At 39.5% G+C, this 12,796-nt stretch overlaps 1 protein-coding gene across 1 annotated transcript in view; it reads left to right on the top strand.

Moving 5' to 3' along the window:
- mrvi1 (murine retrovirus integration site 1 homolog) overlaps positions 1–12,796 on the top strand; it is a 41,029-nt gene that overhangs the window by 1,334 nt on the left and 26,899 nt on the right. Inside the window, exons 5-10 of the mRNA XM_041787212.1 lie at positions 916–1,009; positions 1,098–1,220; positions 1,308–1,393; positions 1,648–2,368; positions 3,784–3,955; positions 9,092–9,120. Of these exons, the coding sequence (XP_041643146.1) occupies positions 916–1,009; positions 1,098–1,220; positions 1,308–1,393; positions 1,648–2,368; positions 3,784–3,955; positions 9,092–9,120 (1,225 nt within the window). The remainder of the gene's footprint in view (positions 1–915; positions 1,010–1,097; positions 1,221–1,307; positions 1,394–1,647; positions 2,369–3,783; positions 3,956–9,091; positions 9,121–12,796) is intronic.

A 12,796-nucleotide genomic window follows, 5' to 3' on the forward strand; every position in this document is an offset into this window, starting at 1 on the left:
AAAATGTGTAAAAATGGCAAAACAATATTCAAAAAGTGGCAAAATTGGGAAAAAAACAGTAAAAAATGGGCAAAAGAGAGGCAAAAATGGGCTAAAAGTGGCAAAAACAGTAATATGTGGCAATATTCCAGCAGATAGTGGGAAAATTATGTAAGAAGAAAAAGGTGGCAAGATTGGTAAAAAGATGTAAGAAATGGAAGAAAGCAGCAAAACGTGACAAAATGGGTTAAAAGTGGCTAAAAAAAAGTTAAAAATGAAATAAATTACCTAAAGGCTGCCAAAAATTCATTATTCATTAAAAAAGGGCAAAACAGGGTTAAAAGTAGCAAAAATGGGCAACTAGTAGCAGAAAAATGTTGCAAAAATGGGTTAAATGTGGCAAAAAAGTTCCAAAAAAGGTGGCATGAAAGGGGTAAAAGTGACAATAAGAAGTCACAAAAATGGGCAGAAGTAGCAAAAACGTGCGGCAAAAAAAGTAGCAACAATGGGTTAAAAGTGGTGAAACAGGATAAAATAGATTGAATAAATTATACTAACATCATGAAAACTCTTTTCAGCTCCAAAATGAGGTAGCTGTTAGCCAGGCTGCTAGCACCAGTGCTACTGATCCTTCACACATTGACACATTAATAAATCACAATTGGGGAGGGCCAATTCTCTGGGATTTTTAGGGGCCCAGCCCCCCACAATTCTGTGGGTTGGCCTGCCCTACTTTTCCCAGTGGGAAAACTATCTTCTTCTTCATAAAATATGTTCTGCCTCCCAAATTCCTTCATGTTTCAAAACCCCAAAGTTTTAAGGTTTTGACTATTTTAAGCAAATCAACATGAGTGCAAGCTTATGAGCATGTTAAGAAACAGTGAGGGAAATCACACAAGTATTGTGGGCTCAATTTCCTTTTACTCCCTTGTGCAGATATGACAGACACTGTATTGGTCCTCAGAATCTTTGCAGCCAAGATCCTCCAAACCATCGCTCTCTGCAGAGTGAGATGCAGGATATGCAGCAGGTAGGAAATGCTTGCTGTCTAATCATCTTTCATGTTATTTTCACTTTAATGTTGACCATTCACTCTCAGTCATCTCTGTGTGCTGCAGTATCACAGAGCTCTGGATGACATAAGCCTCCCCTCCCTGCACAGCGATGACATTCAGAGCATCATCCACAGGATCAAGTCTGCAGAGATTGCTCATCTTCTGCTCAATAAGTGTCCTGAGAGGGTGAGGAGATAGCAGACAGTGGATGACAGCTATGGCATGCAGTAGAGTGCGTGTGTAAATCTGTCTTGTATTTTGTCTCACACTCAGGACTGCGCTTCTGTAGAAACACAGGAGAGGCCTTTTCCTCACCGTCTGCAGCAACAGGCAAGCATCAAGCAGCAGCTTGTCAATGTGTATGTGGGTTTTTTACCTCCTTTTGTCCTCTTATGGTAACGGTCTGGATTTGTTTGATGTTAGACTTTCTGAGAGGCTTCCTGTGGCCAGTAAAAGGGGTGTCTGGTGGTGACAGTGAATTTACGGGCATCCCCATTACGTAACCTATAGGAGTAACTATCTTCTGTGTTAGACCCTATCAGTGCTAAGTGCAGTTTTAGTGCCCTTACAGACATAACAGGAGATGTTTATAAATCTGTGGTGATGGTTTTAGGCTGCAGGAGCTGGAACTGCACAAGTGTATGTGGGAGGAGAAAGGAGAGAAGGTGGAGGAGCGCCTGAGGAATAAGGAGCAAAAGGAGCAAAAGCAAAGTCCGAGTCAGACTCTGAACCAGGATGCCAAAAAAGTGGCTGTGGTGAACTGGTGGAAAGCCTGCAGCCTAGACGGATCAAGGGCCCGGACAAAAGAAACCCAGCCACTTCAGGATCTTTCTGAAACACAAGCCAAGCTCCGGAAGGCCGAGCAGACAATCACTGATATGAGGGAGCAGGTCCTCCACCTGCAAACCTCATTAACATCCGCCCAGGAGCGTGTCACTGCAAAAAACACAACCAGAGCTTGCTGTATTGACAAGACAACCAACACTGAGAGAGAGGAATCAGACAGCGCTGTGGTGGAGAAGGTTCGAAAGGATCAGAGAGATGCAGCAGTGGCCACAGAGACTACAGGTGGAGCAGCCTCAGAGCAGGAGCAGACCAAGCCTTGGGTGAGTGCAGACGGCCTCTTGGCGACTCTCAGGAGGATGGAAGAGATGGTGAACAGCGCCCTGGAGACGGCTGAGTTGGTGAGAGAGAGCGAGCAGAGGGTGGGCCAGGTGAGGGTGAGGATGGAGAGCATCACTCAGAGGGTGGAGGAGGCTCTGGGACGAGCAGCCAACACCGACCTGCAGCTGACTATGATGGAGGCAAGGATCACAGAACTAAGTCCAACACAGGTTTGTATTACAGGAGAGTAACTGCAGCTGTAGATTTAGTGTACAGGAAGCTGTTCACTTAATTACTTAAAATTATGTGGAGAAAATAATGTTTGAAGATCATTCACTGGGTTTTTCAGGGTCTTAGCCAATTCAGTCGACAGTCCCGGCTGGATTTAAGGGTTTTCAGTGGAATTAAAGGTTATCTTTCCTGCAAAGGGATCACAGATGTAATTTAGCTTTATATCTAACTCTGGTTCAGCAGTTGTGCTCTTCGTGGCTTCTGTCATATAAACAAGTAAACTGAACTAAACAAACAGTGGAAGCTAAGACTTTATTTTCACTCAGAATACACAGACGCAATGATAGCACCTGTATAATGTAAAATGGAGTAAAATCATGCATATAAAACCTTAATTAAGCCTTTTAATCAAAGCTTAGGAATGTTTCAATCTTTTATTAAAACACAAAACTTCTAAGGTAAATGTTTCTCATTTGAAACTTAAGTACTGCTCTTTTTCAGACTTCTCCTTTGAAGTGTTTGTAATGACCTGAAGAAATAAATTTCTAGTATTAAGAAATAGATAAGACAAGTATAAAATGCCCAAAAAAGGAAACAATCTGTTCTCCATATTTTAAATATGCTCTGCACTTTCATGTGCTGCACTTTTATCAAATGACCAGTTTGAGGCAATGCTGACCCCTAGTGGTGATTGCAAAGCAGAAATATCTACTGTAACCATGACATAGGAATGCAGTGTGCATCAGTGTGCATCTATTTTGTGCCATGCAACATAATCATCTTGGACATTGGCCCCCCACCATGGGTCCAGGACCCCCTAGGGGGGGTGCTAAAGATCTTGAAAGGCTTTGCTCACAAAATCTTTGCTCTAAGGTTGTCAAAATTAGATTGCAATATACTAACTAAGATCATGACAAAAATGTTCTTGAATTGTTTATAAAAATGACTGTTGATATGGTAAACATATGAAGGCCTATTTTTTTAGGATTTGTCTCTGAAACATTCTGAATTGCTGTTGATTTTTGACATTAATCGGTAACTTTTTTATTTGCGTGGGTCTTAGGGGAGGCCAGCCTTTCTTGGATACAAGTTGAAGGGTCTCCAAGGAAAAAACAGTTGGGAACCACTGATAAAAGAGATGTTTTATCTGTGATTGTCATTAGTTGTAAATCAAAAAATATTCCTACATGTTGTGGCAGTGTTACGAAGATGTTTGGACGTGTAGAGCTTTTAATGAGTCTTTTATGTTCACACACTGAATAATGAACATTAAAACAACATCACATTAAAATAACAGTGGTAGCAAACGGCAGTTAAATAACTTGGATAACAGTTTTGCTTTACATTAAATTAAAAAAAAAAACAATACGACACACAAAGTTAATTCTCGTCTTCTTCACTTCTCATACTGAAGTCTCGAGGCCCAGCTCTGCAGGCCGATCCTGGAACAGTGACAGCAAATGTCACAGATGAGTCTCATGTGGAGCCTAAAGATGGAGACCAAACCAAGAGTCCTCCTCCTCCTCCTCCTCCATCTCCTCCTCTTCTCCCACAAGTCAGCGAGCCTCCACAGCTTCCCATGAATGGTATGATGGCTGCTCTGTTACCGTGGTTATGGGATACACGTGAGGCACTGATAAATCAAAGCCACTTCCTTCTCTGATGGTAATCCCTGGGGACGTCTGAAAATAGACGCAGAATATATTTTCATTGCAAACAACTGCTGGTACAGTAAGGAGGGGGACAGAGTTAGCTCTCAGTGATTCAAGCTATCGATTAAAGCAAATGTGGAGGAGATAAGAGGAGGTCCCATTTAATCTTTTTATGAAAACAGAGAGGAATAAGTACATTTAGCCACATTTGTATTCAACAAAACTTTTTAAAGTGGGCTCAAAATTTTGTTCCAGTGTTTATAAAGTTTCAGTGCCTGATTGAGCACATTTCACATTCTGTGTTTAAGCGGTGCTACTTACAAAAACCACATTACAGGCTTTTTTGGTAAATAAAACTTACTGAAACAAAAGAGGAACACTACAGATCAGAGTCAAAGAAAAAGGCTTTTTCACAAGAACTGAAAGCTTTAGGCAAATTTATTATGAAGAGCAGTAGAGAAGCGGTTAAACTTTTTTAGAAATACATGTCTGACTTCTTTTTGAAAGTCAAAGGAGCTGGTCAGCATCACTTTTAATGTCTCTTCTGTAAATAACGAGCTTACAGCTGTCTAGCTTAGCTCTGCATAAAGACTAGAAACATGAATACGGGCAAGTTGTTTGGTTCAGAACTTTTAAAACCAGCTTAAAGCATTTCTCACTGGCACAGTATATCTAGTTTATAGAATCAGCTTATTTTTATTTAATAGAGATGATGCAGTTTGACAGTAACATAACAGAGCATGAAGCTGATATGCTACAAAGTGAGTTCATAGCTATTGCTAATTTCCATTTTACTCTGGTCCTCATTTGGGCCTTTGAAAGTTAACAGCCAGCTAGCTGCTGTGTTTTTGTTCATTGTGAGGTAAATTTCCCAAATGTATCAACTATGGTGAACTAAAGGTCATTGAAAGTATCATAACAGAGAGATTTGTGCCAGAAAACAGTAAATCTAATTCCCAACTATTGTGTCTCATTGATCGTTTTCTCATTAGTGGATGTGGCTTCAGCCCATTATACCGACATGCCCACACCATCCTAGAACAGATTTTACACCCTCATTTTCATGATTTTGAAGCTTATTTTATGAACTTAGATATGGTTTTCATTACTCCAATTTGGCCTGGAGGTTCATAACACTGTGGCCTGTCATACAATACAGATTTATCATCACTTTACAGGGACTTTAAGGCTGGGTTATGCTACCAGTTCCCACCTCTTTCCAGTCTTTAGTCCTTAGCCCTTTATTGTAAGGGCTAAGGTTGTTTGTATCTTTCACACCTAAGAGAGGATCACATCTCATTTCTTAACAAGAGAAGGAATTTATATCTCAAAATCCCACATGAAAAACCCTCATTATTTTCTTTTTGATTAGCAGAGAAAGCCCAAATCTCTATGTCTAACATTATTTCTAATTTTGCTTAAAAATGCTTTGACCAAGGAAAGAGCAGCTAAACTGCCTTAGACCTGATAAGGCTTGATGGCCAAGTGTTCAGTTTATTAGTGATGTAGAGGGAAGTCTGGAGCATTTGAAGCCATTTTCTGCGAGTAGTCACTGACCTCAGAACGGACAAACTGTAGACATCTGTATGTCAGCTTGTTTGTTTGTTTTATTAGCACCTCAGTCTAAAGTTTACATTGTCAGGAGCCGTGCTGGCATAATAAAAACTTTTGCTTACCAAATGAAGCTAGATTCAAATTTATATAGCTGCAGTAATGAATAATACACATTTTATGGTTGGTATTGCTTTTATGAAACTTGAAATGAGCCCTGCTAATAATGATAAGTTGTTTTATTTAAAGCAGACATTGTATTTTAAACAAATCTCATGGTGCTTGTTTGATGTTACTTTGGTTCAGGATGTCAGTGGTTTATAATAAAGTCTTGTTACTGTTAAAGAAGTCTTTTAATCTGCTCATAGTTAGATGCAAGTTTTTTTTACTGATCTTTCTTTGGTGGTAGATATATAATTTACATGATCTGATCTGAATGATCTCTAAGTATTATGAGAATAAAAAACAAAGTGAAAAGGCTGACAGAAGACCAGTAAAGGGCTAATATTTACAACAACAGACGAGGTACGAGGGTGTCGAGGAAAAGCATTAGTATGATTGGACTTTAGACAAACCACTGGCATGAGTTTTGTGAAATTTAGTGGACAGGTGGAACACTGGCCAAGAACGAAAGAACGTGTTTAATTTATGACTCAAACAAACTCATAACGAAGTCTAAGAGAGCTGACTAATGGATTTGCACATTCTGAAAAACGGGACTTTTGTCCATGGTGTAGCCTGCACTCTCCCGCTGTCCTCTTAACTACATTTGGTAAAAACAACAAATGTTTACTGTAAGGTGACAGCAAAGGGTGATGCAAGAGATCACTAAAGTTATCATTGTTCAGTGAATTCGGATAGTATTCAAACCACCTTCACTTTTTTCAATTTTATGTTGCCCTCTAATTCTACAGACAAACAATATCATTTTTATTTTGATCAATTTACAGTCAATACCCCATCATGACAAAGTGGAAACAGAATTGTAGATTTTTTTGAAAATGTATTAAAAATTTAAAAAAACTTTAGTATCACATTGACTTAAGTATTGAGACCCTTTGCAAAAACACTTGAAATTTAGCTCAGGTGTCTCCCATTCTTCTGGATCGTTGCTGAGATATTTCTGTACCTTGACTGGAGTCTACCTGTGGCTAAATTAAATTGATTGAACATGATTTTGAAAGACACACACCCCTCTACAGAAGGCCTCACAGCTGACAATGCATATTAGAGCAAAAAACTAGCCATGAGGTCAAAGAATACTTTCCAAATGCACTGTTTATTCTCCAGGGATCTACAGTGCCCACAAAAATGGCTTGGCTCCTAAAAGCCCAGTAGTGGGGCCTTCCCGAAGTGACTTACTAATATCAGTGTTTACGAATCACTTGTGTTTTTAACAGTTGACTCTTTGGTCGTTTCCTCTTAGCTCTTGAACTTGTTATAAACAAATTTTTAAACAGACTATCGTTGGGATCCAGGGCCTTAGCCAATGATTTACTTATCATTTCTGGTATGGCTACTGAAATTACTGGGCTGACAGTAATGATGAACTCATTCTGTGAATCAGTAAATAAAAAGATAATGATTCATACTTGATTTTTGAATATTTAGATTTTGCAATGTGTTTTACTAAATTCCATGGGCACCCACATTCTGCTGGATTAAAGTAAGCCCCCCTTACAGACAGTCCTGCCTAGGAACCTTTAATAGCTCTCCAAATTTTCACTATTATCTATCTTATAGTTTTTGGGGTGTACCATTATGAACACTGGTACATACTTTTGTTTTTCTTTCAGGAGTGTCAAGCTGACATGGGCTAACAAGACACTAGAAGACAAACAGACACAAGCAACAATGTAAAAACTAATCACTCCACATGTCAAACAGTTACGGTTAAAACACTCCTGTAATTCAAACAATGGGTATACAGCTGAAACATTAGTTTAGCGCTAACTTTAACATTCATGAATCAAACATAAAGTGTCCAAAGCTGTTGGATGACCTTAGGCTACGTTCACACTGCAGTTAAAAGTGACCTGAATCTGATTTTTTTGCTCACATGTGACTCGTACCTGATTTTTTTCTGACTGTGTGAACAGCGCAAGTCACATTTAATTTGACCTTTTCAAATCAGATTCAGGCCACTTTCGTATGTGGTTCTCAATCAGATACATATCTGATCTTTTGGAAGTTGGCTGCAGTGTGAACAGGCAAACAAAAAAATCAGATCTGAGAAAAGATCAGAATTGAGCGTTTAGGCCTGCAGTGTGAACGTAGCCTTAGACACAATCTGATCAAGCTGAAACTGTAGAAACCAGTACTGCTAACCGTGATTCTTTCTGTGACTTTAGTTGTCTTTTCTGTTCTGCTTGTGCTGTTTTTTAATTCCTGATACCATCAAGACAGTGCAGTATTCTGCATCCATTAATGCTTTTAAAACTACACCAGCTTCTCCCTTATCAACCGTATGCTAATAAAACACAAATATGAGATATTAAATCAACTGCAGGAATGTTCCTGTAACATTACAAAGGCCTCTTTTTAGGTGTTGTGTTGCTGGTAAAAGCGAGACAGTGAGGTTGTGTGACGAACAAAGATCCACTGGAGGCTAAATGTAAATAATTTAGAAAAGTGGTGGGTGTTTAAAGCTCTGTGTTTGGCAGCTATAAACCATTGGCTCTTTGATGAGGGAAAGGTAGAAATACCAAAATCACTTTAGTTGGAATGTGAAAGAGTTTGAAGCTTAAAGTTTTCAGGACAGAAAGAAAAACAGGAGTAGCTGACAGTTTCTGAGGTGAAAATGAGGCTACATTTGGAAACAGGGTTGTAATTCATCACCTTCATTTATGGATAGTTTTCCCCCTTTTTGCTGTGAAATTTAATGAGCCTGGTTGTGAAATTCTGTATCCCTTAAATGATTAAAGAGTAAGTCCTCAGAAGTGTCACTATCAATTAGCAACACAAAAGCAGTTAATTGTACTTTAACTGCATCATCTCATGATTTAGTTTAGAGGCTCACTTGCAGCTCTTTAGTTACCTTTCGTACAGTATTGCTTTGGAGTTATGTTCAGGCTTTGGCATGTCTGTCTCATGTCTAGAACAATATTAGAAACACTCTCCTGAGAGCACCTAAAGCAGACAACACAATAGCCTACACTCAGGCTGAGAGCTGTCAACCAGAGGATCAAGCACCACATGCAAATGGAAATGGTTGCCAGGTGATTGTTGCCCATGGTTATATAGGTGGAGAGTGGAAGGAGCGAGATACTTCCTGAAACAAGAGTTGGTGTAGTTTTCTACCAATCAGATGAACATCACACTGCCAGTTTCAGCCCCAGAGGATAGAAAACTCAATTTAATACTTCCTGTCATGTTTGTTTTTCTGTGTGTATGTGTTTCACACTCATGTACACACTCTTCTCTTTTTAAGCCATCTCACTTGATTTGCATTGCACATGCTTTCCTGTTAAATGCAAACCATCAGTGTTCACTGTGTGTGCTCTGCTCTGGCTTCAACAGGTGACACAGGACAAGGCAGCTGCAGCAAGGTAAGACTCTCTTCTACTTTACTTCTCTATTTATGGTGTTATTTCAGTAGAGTGTGTTTACATATTTTATGTCTTTTGTGCCTTCTGAACTGGCTTTTTTTTAAGAAACACTTTACTTCTTAAATAAAAACTTAATTATAGAGTGACATAGTTTATGGAGCAGAAGATAAAGGTTACCATTATTTAAAACACTGTATTTAAAAATAGTATGATTAGCGTTAAAAAGTTCCTTAGAATTTACATGTATCTAATAATATGCTTTTACCCAGTGGTTTCCGGTCTTTTTAACTAGAATAAATCTATAAATACACAAAAATAATACTCCTCTCACTCATGAATATTGGCAAGTATGTGCAGACATGCAAGGAATCTGACTCAGGTTTTACATTACTCATTCAGACAGCAGATAAGGTTGTGCAGTCTTTGTCTGCTGGGACCTCTTTGGCAGATCTAAGTGTTTAAAGCCCCCTGCAACCCCTCACTGTACACACAAACACATAAATGTAAGTTGAAAAACACACTACAGGTAGGATGTGTTAAAGGAAGTAGTGTGGCTCTCATTATCACCCACTGTCATGCAGGTAAAATTGAGGGTGAGATATGACTCACCATATTTTCTTCATTGTTTCAGTAGTTGTGATGTCTGCTGTAGCTCTATTGTTGGCCCTATATTTACCTGGAAGTTTTCTCACCAAGTTTGCCATGCTTTGGAAACTATATTTGACCCCAGGGGCAGGGCGTGGCTAGGGATTATGAGCCCGTCTTGGCTGTTCAGCCAAGCAGAAAATGTTACGTTGTTTAATGAATATCTACTCATTTTAATTTATTTTTTAACTTTAATTTCCCTATATTAATGAGCAATATTTGCTTTCTCCTCCATCATCCCAATCTTGCGCTTTATCTCTGCTTTCTTCTCTTCCATCATCCTCTTCTTCTTCTCCTAAACCTCCTCATTTCACCTTTCTTTCTGCTTTCTTCTTTTCCATTATCTTTATCTTGTTCTCTGCCCCTGTTTACTTATCCTCTATCATCCTCATCTTGAACTCTATCTCTGCTTTCTTCTGCTCCAACATACTCATGTTGCTCCATGTCTCTGCTTTCTTCTCCTCTATCATCCTCATCTTGCTCTCTGTCTCTGCTTTCTTCACCTCCATCATCTTCATCTTGCTTATTGTCACTGATTTCTTCTCCTCCATCATCTTCATCTTGCTCTCTGTCTCTGCTTTCTTCTCCTCCATCATCCGGATCTTGCTCCCTATCCCTGCTTTCTTCTCAGTCCTCCACATCTTCTTTCTCCCCATCTTCTACAAGGACAGGACCCTCTCTAAAACCATGAAGCATATAGGACTGATATTTGCCTCCAGCTTGATTATAGCCTAACATACCATAAAAGAGGCTCATGAGGCTCCATGATTTTAGTGTTGCTATCATCTTTAACAACTTGATCACCTAATCCTGTTACAGTAAAGCATTAAATGATCCTTTTAAAGCCAATTTTACTCAACAACAGTAAGAAAATCAGGAGGACCTAAACTGAAATTACATTTATTGACTAACTCATTGACTGGCTGGAAGCCATTAATTAAACCATCGAGTGCTCTCACCTCTTTTTGAAAAGAACTTTGTGAGGAGTTGTTTCTCCTCAGTCTGCCACCTTTTGTTCTTTTCTTTTTTGGGGCACCTGATTTAAATTGTTTAAGCGGCATTACTCCTTCACTTTACAGCCACTTTTCTCCTCTCCTTACTTTGATGTTATCTGCAACCTCACCACTAGATGCCACTGAATCCCTCATTCAGCTTCATTAGATGCTACTGTGTTAATGGGTAAATGAAGATATAAATACTGATTTTTTAGTCGCAGCAGTAACCATTTTCCAGCTGAATAAGTTTTTGTCTTTGATGCTTTTGGCAACTTTTGATCATATTGCTCCACTTTCAAAGAGCAAATATCAAATGAAGGGAGGGTTTTACTTACAAGAAAGAATTTTAAAATTTTTGACTAGAAATTACTTTGATGAAGAATCAACACGTTTCTTCCCCTAATAACTTTTGGTAAAACTATACTATATTATTAGCTAAGAGACCATCACAATGTTCATTAGACTGAATAAGAACATCTGACTTTTTTCAACAGATTGCCCGTTTGATAAAAAGTTTTTGCTCATAAAGTAACACTGAAAATTATCCACCGTGTTGTTGTAATTCACTGTGAAAGTCAGCTGTGCTCCCACAAGCAATGTGACTTCTGTTCTTTTTTTGTCCAGAAATACTCTAGGATAAATACGATGCCTAAAACTTTGATTTCTAGCAGCTTACATTGTAGAAGGTTTAACTGGGATCATTTGACCATACAGACGTTGTCTTGGAGAGCTCGGAAGTGGATGCAGGGATTCCTCTCTGGCTGCAAAGTAAACACAGATCAGCGCGGACACAGGCTATCTATCTATCAATCTCTAATAAACAAGCCCTCCCATACAACAACTCCAGATAGTCACCTACTGTTCCCACACCACGATTAGAGAAACAAAACAAACCATGCTAGAACAAAATAAGAGGCTTCTCTGTCTTGTTTCAGTTTTTTGTGGGGCAATCACTTGGAGCAGCGGCAGAAATCTCACACACACATACACACACTCCACAGCAGTCTAAAGAGGCATTCAGATCCCTTCTCCTTAAATGGTCAAAGCTCCCAGGGAGTGAAAGAGAGGCTGCTGCTGCTAGTGCTGAAAAAAGAAAGGGAACAGAGGGGACGGGAGAAGGAAGGAGAAGCCCCTAGGATAGAGGAGTTTTCTGAGGAAAAGCTTAGGAGTGACAGTTTTGCTGTGGAGAAGTCAGTCTGCGTTGGAGAGATCAGCGAGTTGACTCAGGTAACGCGTATGATCTCTGTGGGCAGATTCACACAGAGATGTGGGATCTGTAGCGGGTGATTGTTGTAGTTGGACATGTGCAGCGTCAGGTGTTGCAGCTCTATGTTGACTTCTCTGCTGGCTTTTGCACGAGGTTGTGTTTTTGGACTTTGTGGCACTTGTTGCTCTGATGTGAAACTTCCAGGGTGAGTTTACATAATCAAGTGGAACTGTCATCTTTTTGCCTTTTTGCTTTATGATCATGCATTTTAGAAACAGGAGCATTTATCTGCCCCCTCACCTGAACTGTTTCTTTTTCCCTCTCACACTTCCTCTCTGCTTGTTATCTCTGATTGTAGCACTTCCTCTGCAGCTCTGCTTCACACAACCAAATTTTAAACAAATCTGGCAAGAGAGAGCAGACTTATGTAACAGAGGAGGGGAGGGTCGCCTTGTAGTCCCTTGAGAAAAGAGAGAGCTTAGCCTGGCTGCAGTGAGAACTTAATTCTGAGTCTAATGGACAGAAAAGTTTCTTTAATAAGAGGTGTGTGAACTGCAGTATTGCATCCTTGAGGAGTTGTGTTGTGGGGTGTTTTCAGACTTGTATGTTTTGTCCTGTCCTGTTCCTGCTCAACAGGAAATAATCTGAGTGATTCAATTACTCTGCAATATTTATCTCAGTCTCGTGCTCTGCAGGGAAACAGTCTGCACTGTTGAGCCTCCTGCAGGGCAGGTTGGCAGCTTTGTTTTTGCTGAGTCATTTATTAGATGCAATACTTTCTTTAGCACTTGTGTTATGGTCTCTTTTTTCATTTGCTTAAAAACTAAAT

This window comes from Cheilinus undulatus, linkage group 1, assembly GCF_018320785.1.
Source record: "Cheilinus undulatus linkage group 1, ASM1832078v1, whole genome shotgun sequence".
NCBI classification, from domain to species: domain Eukaryota; kingdom Metazoa; phylum Chordata; class Actinopteri; order Labriformes; family Labridae; genus Cheilinus; species Cheilinus undulatus.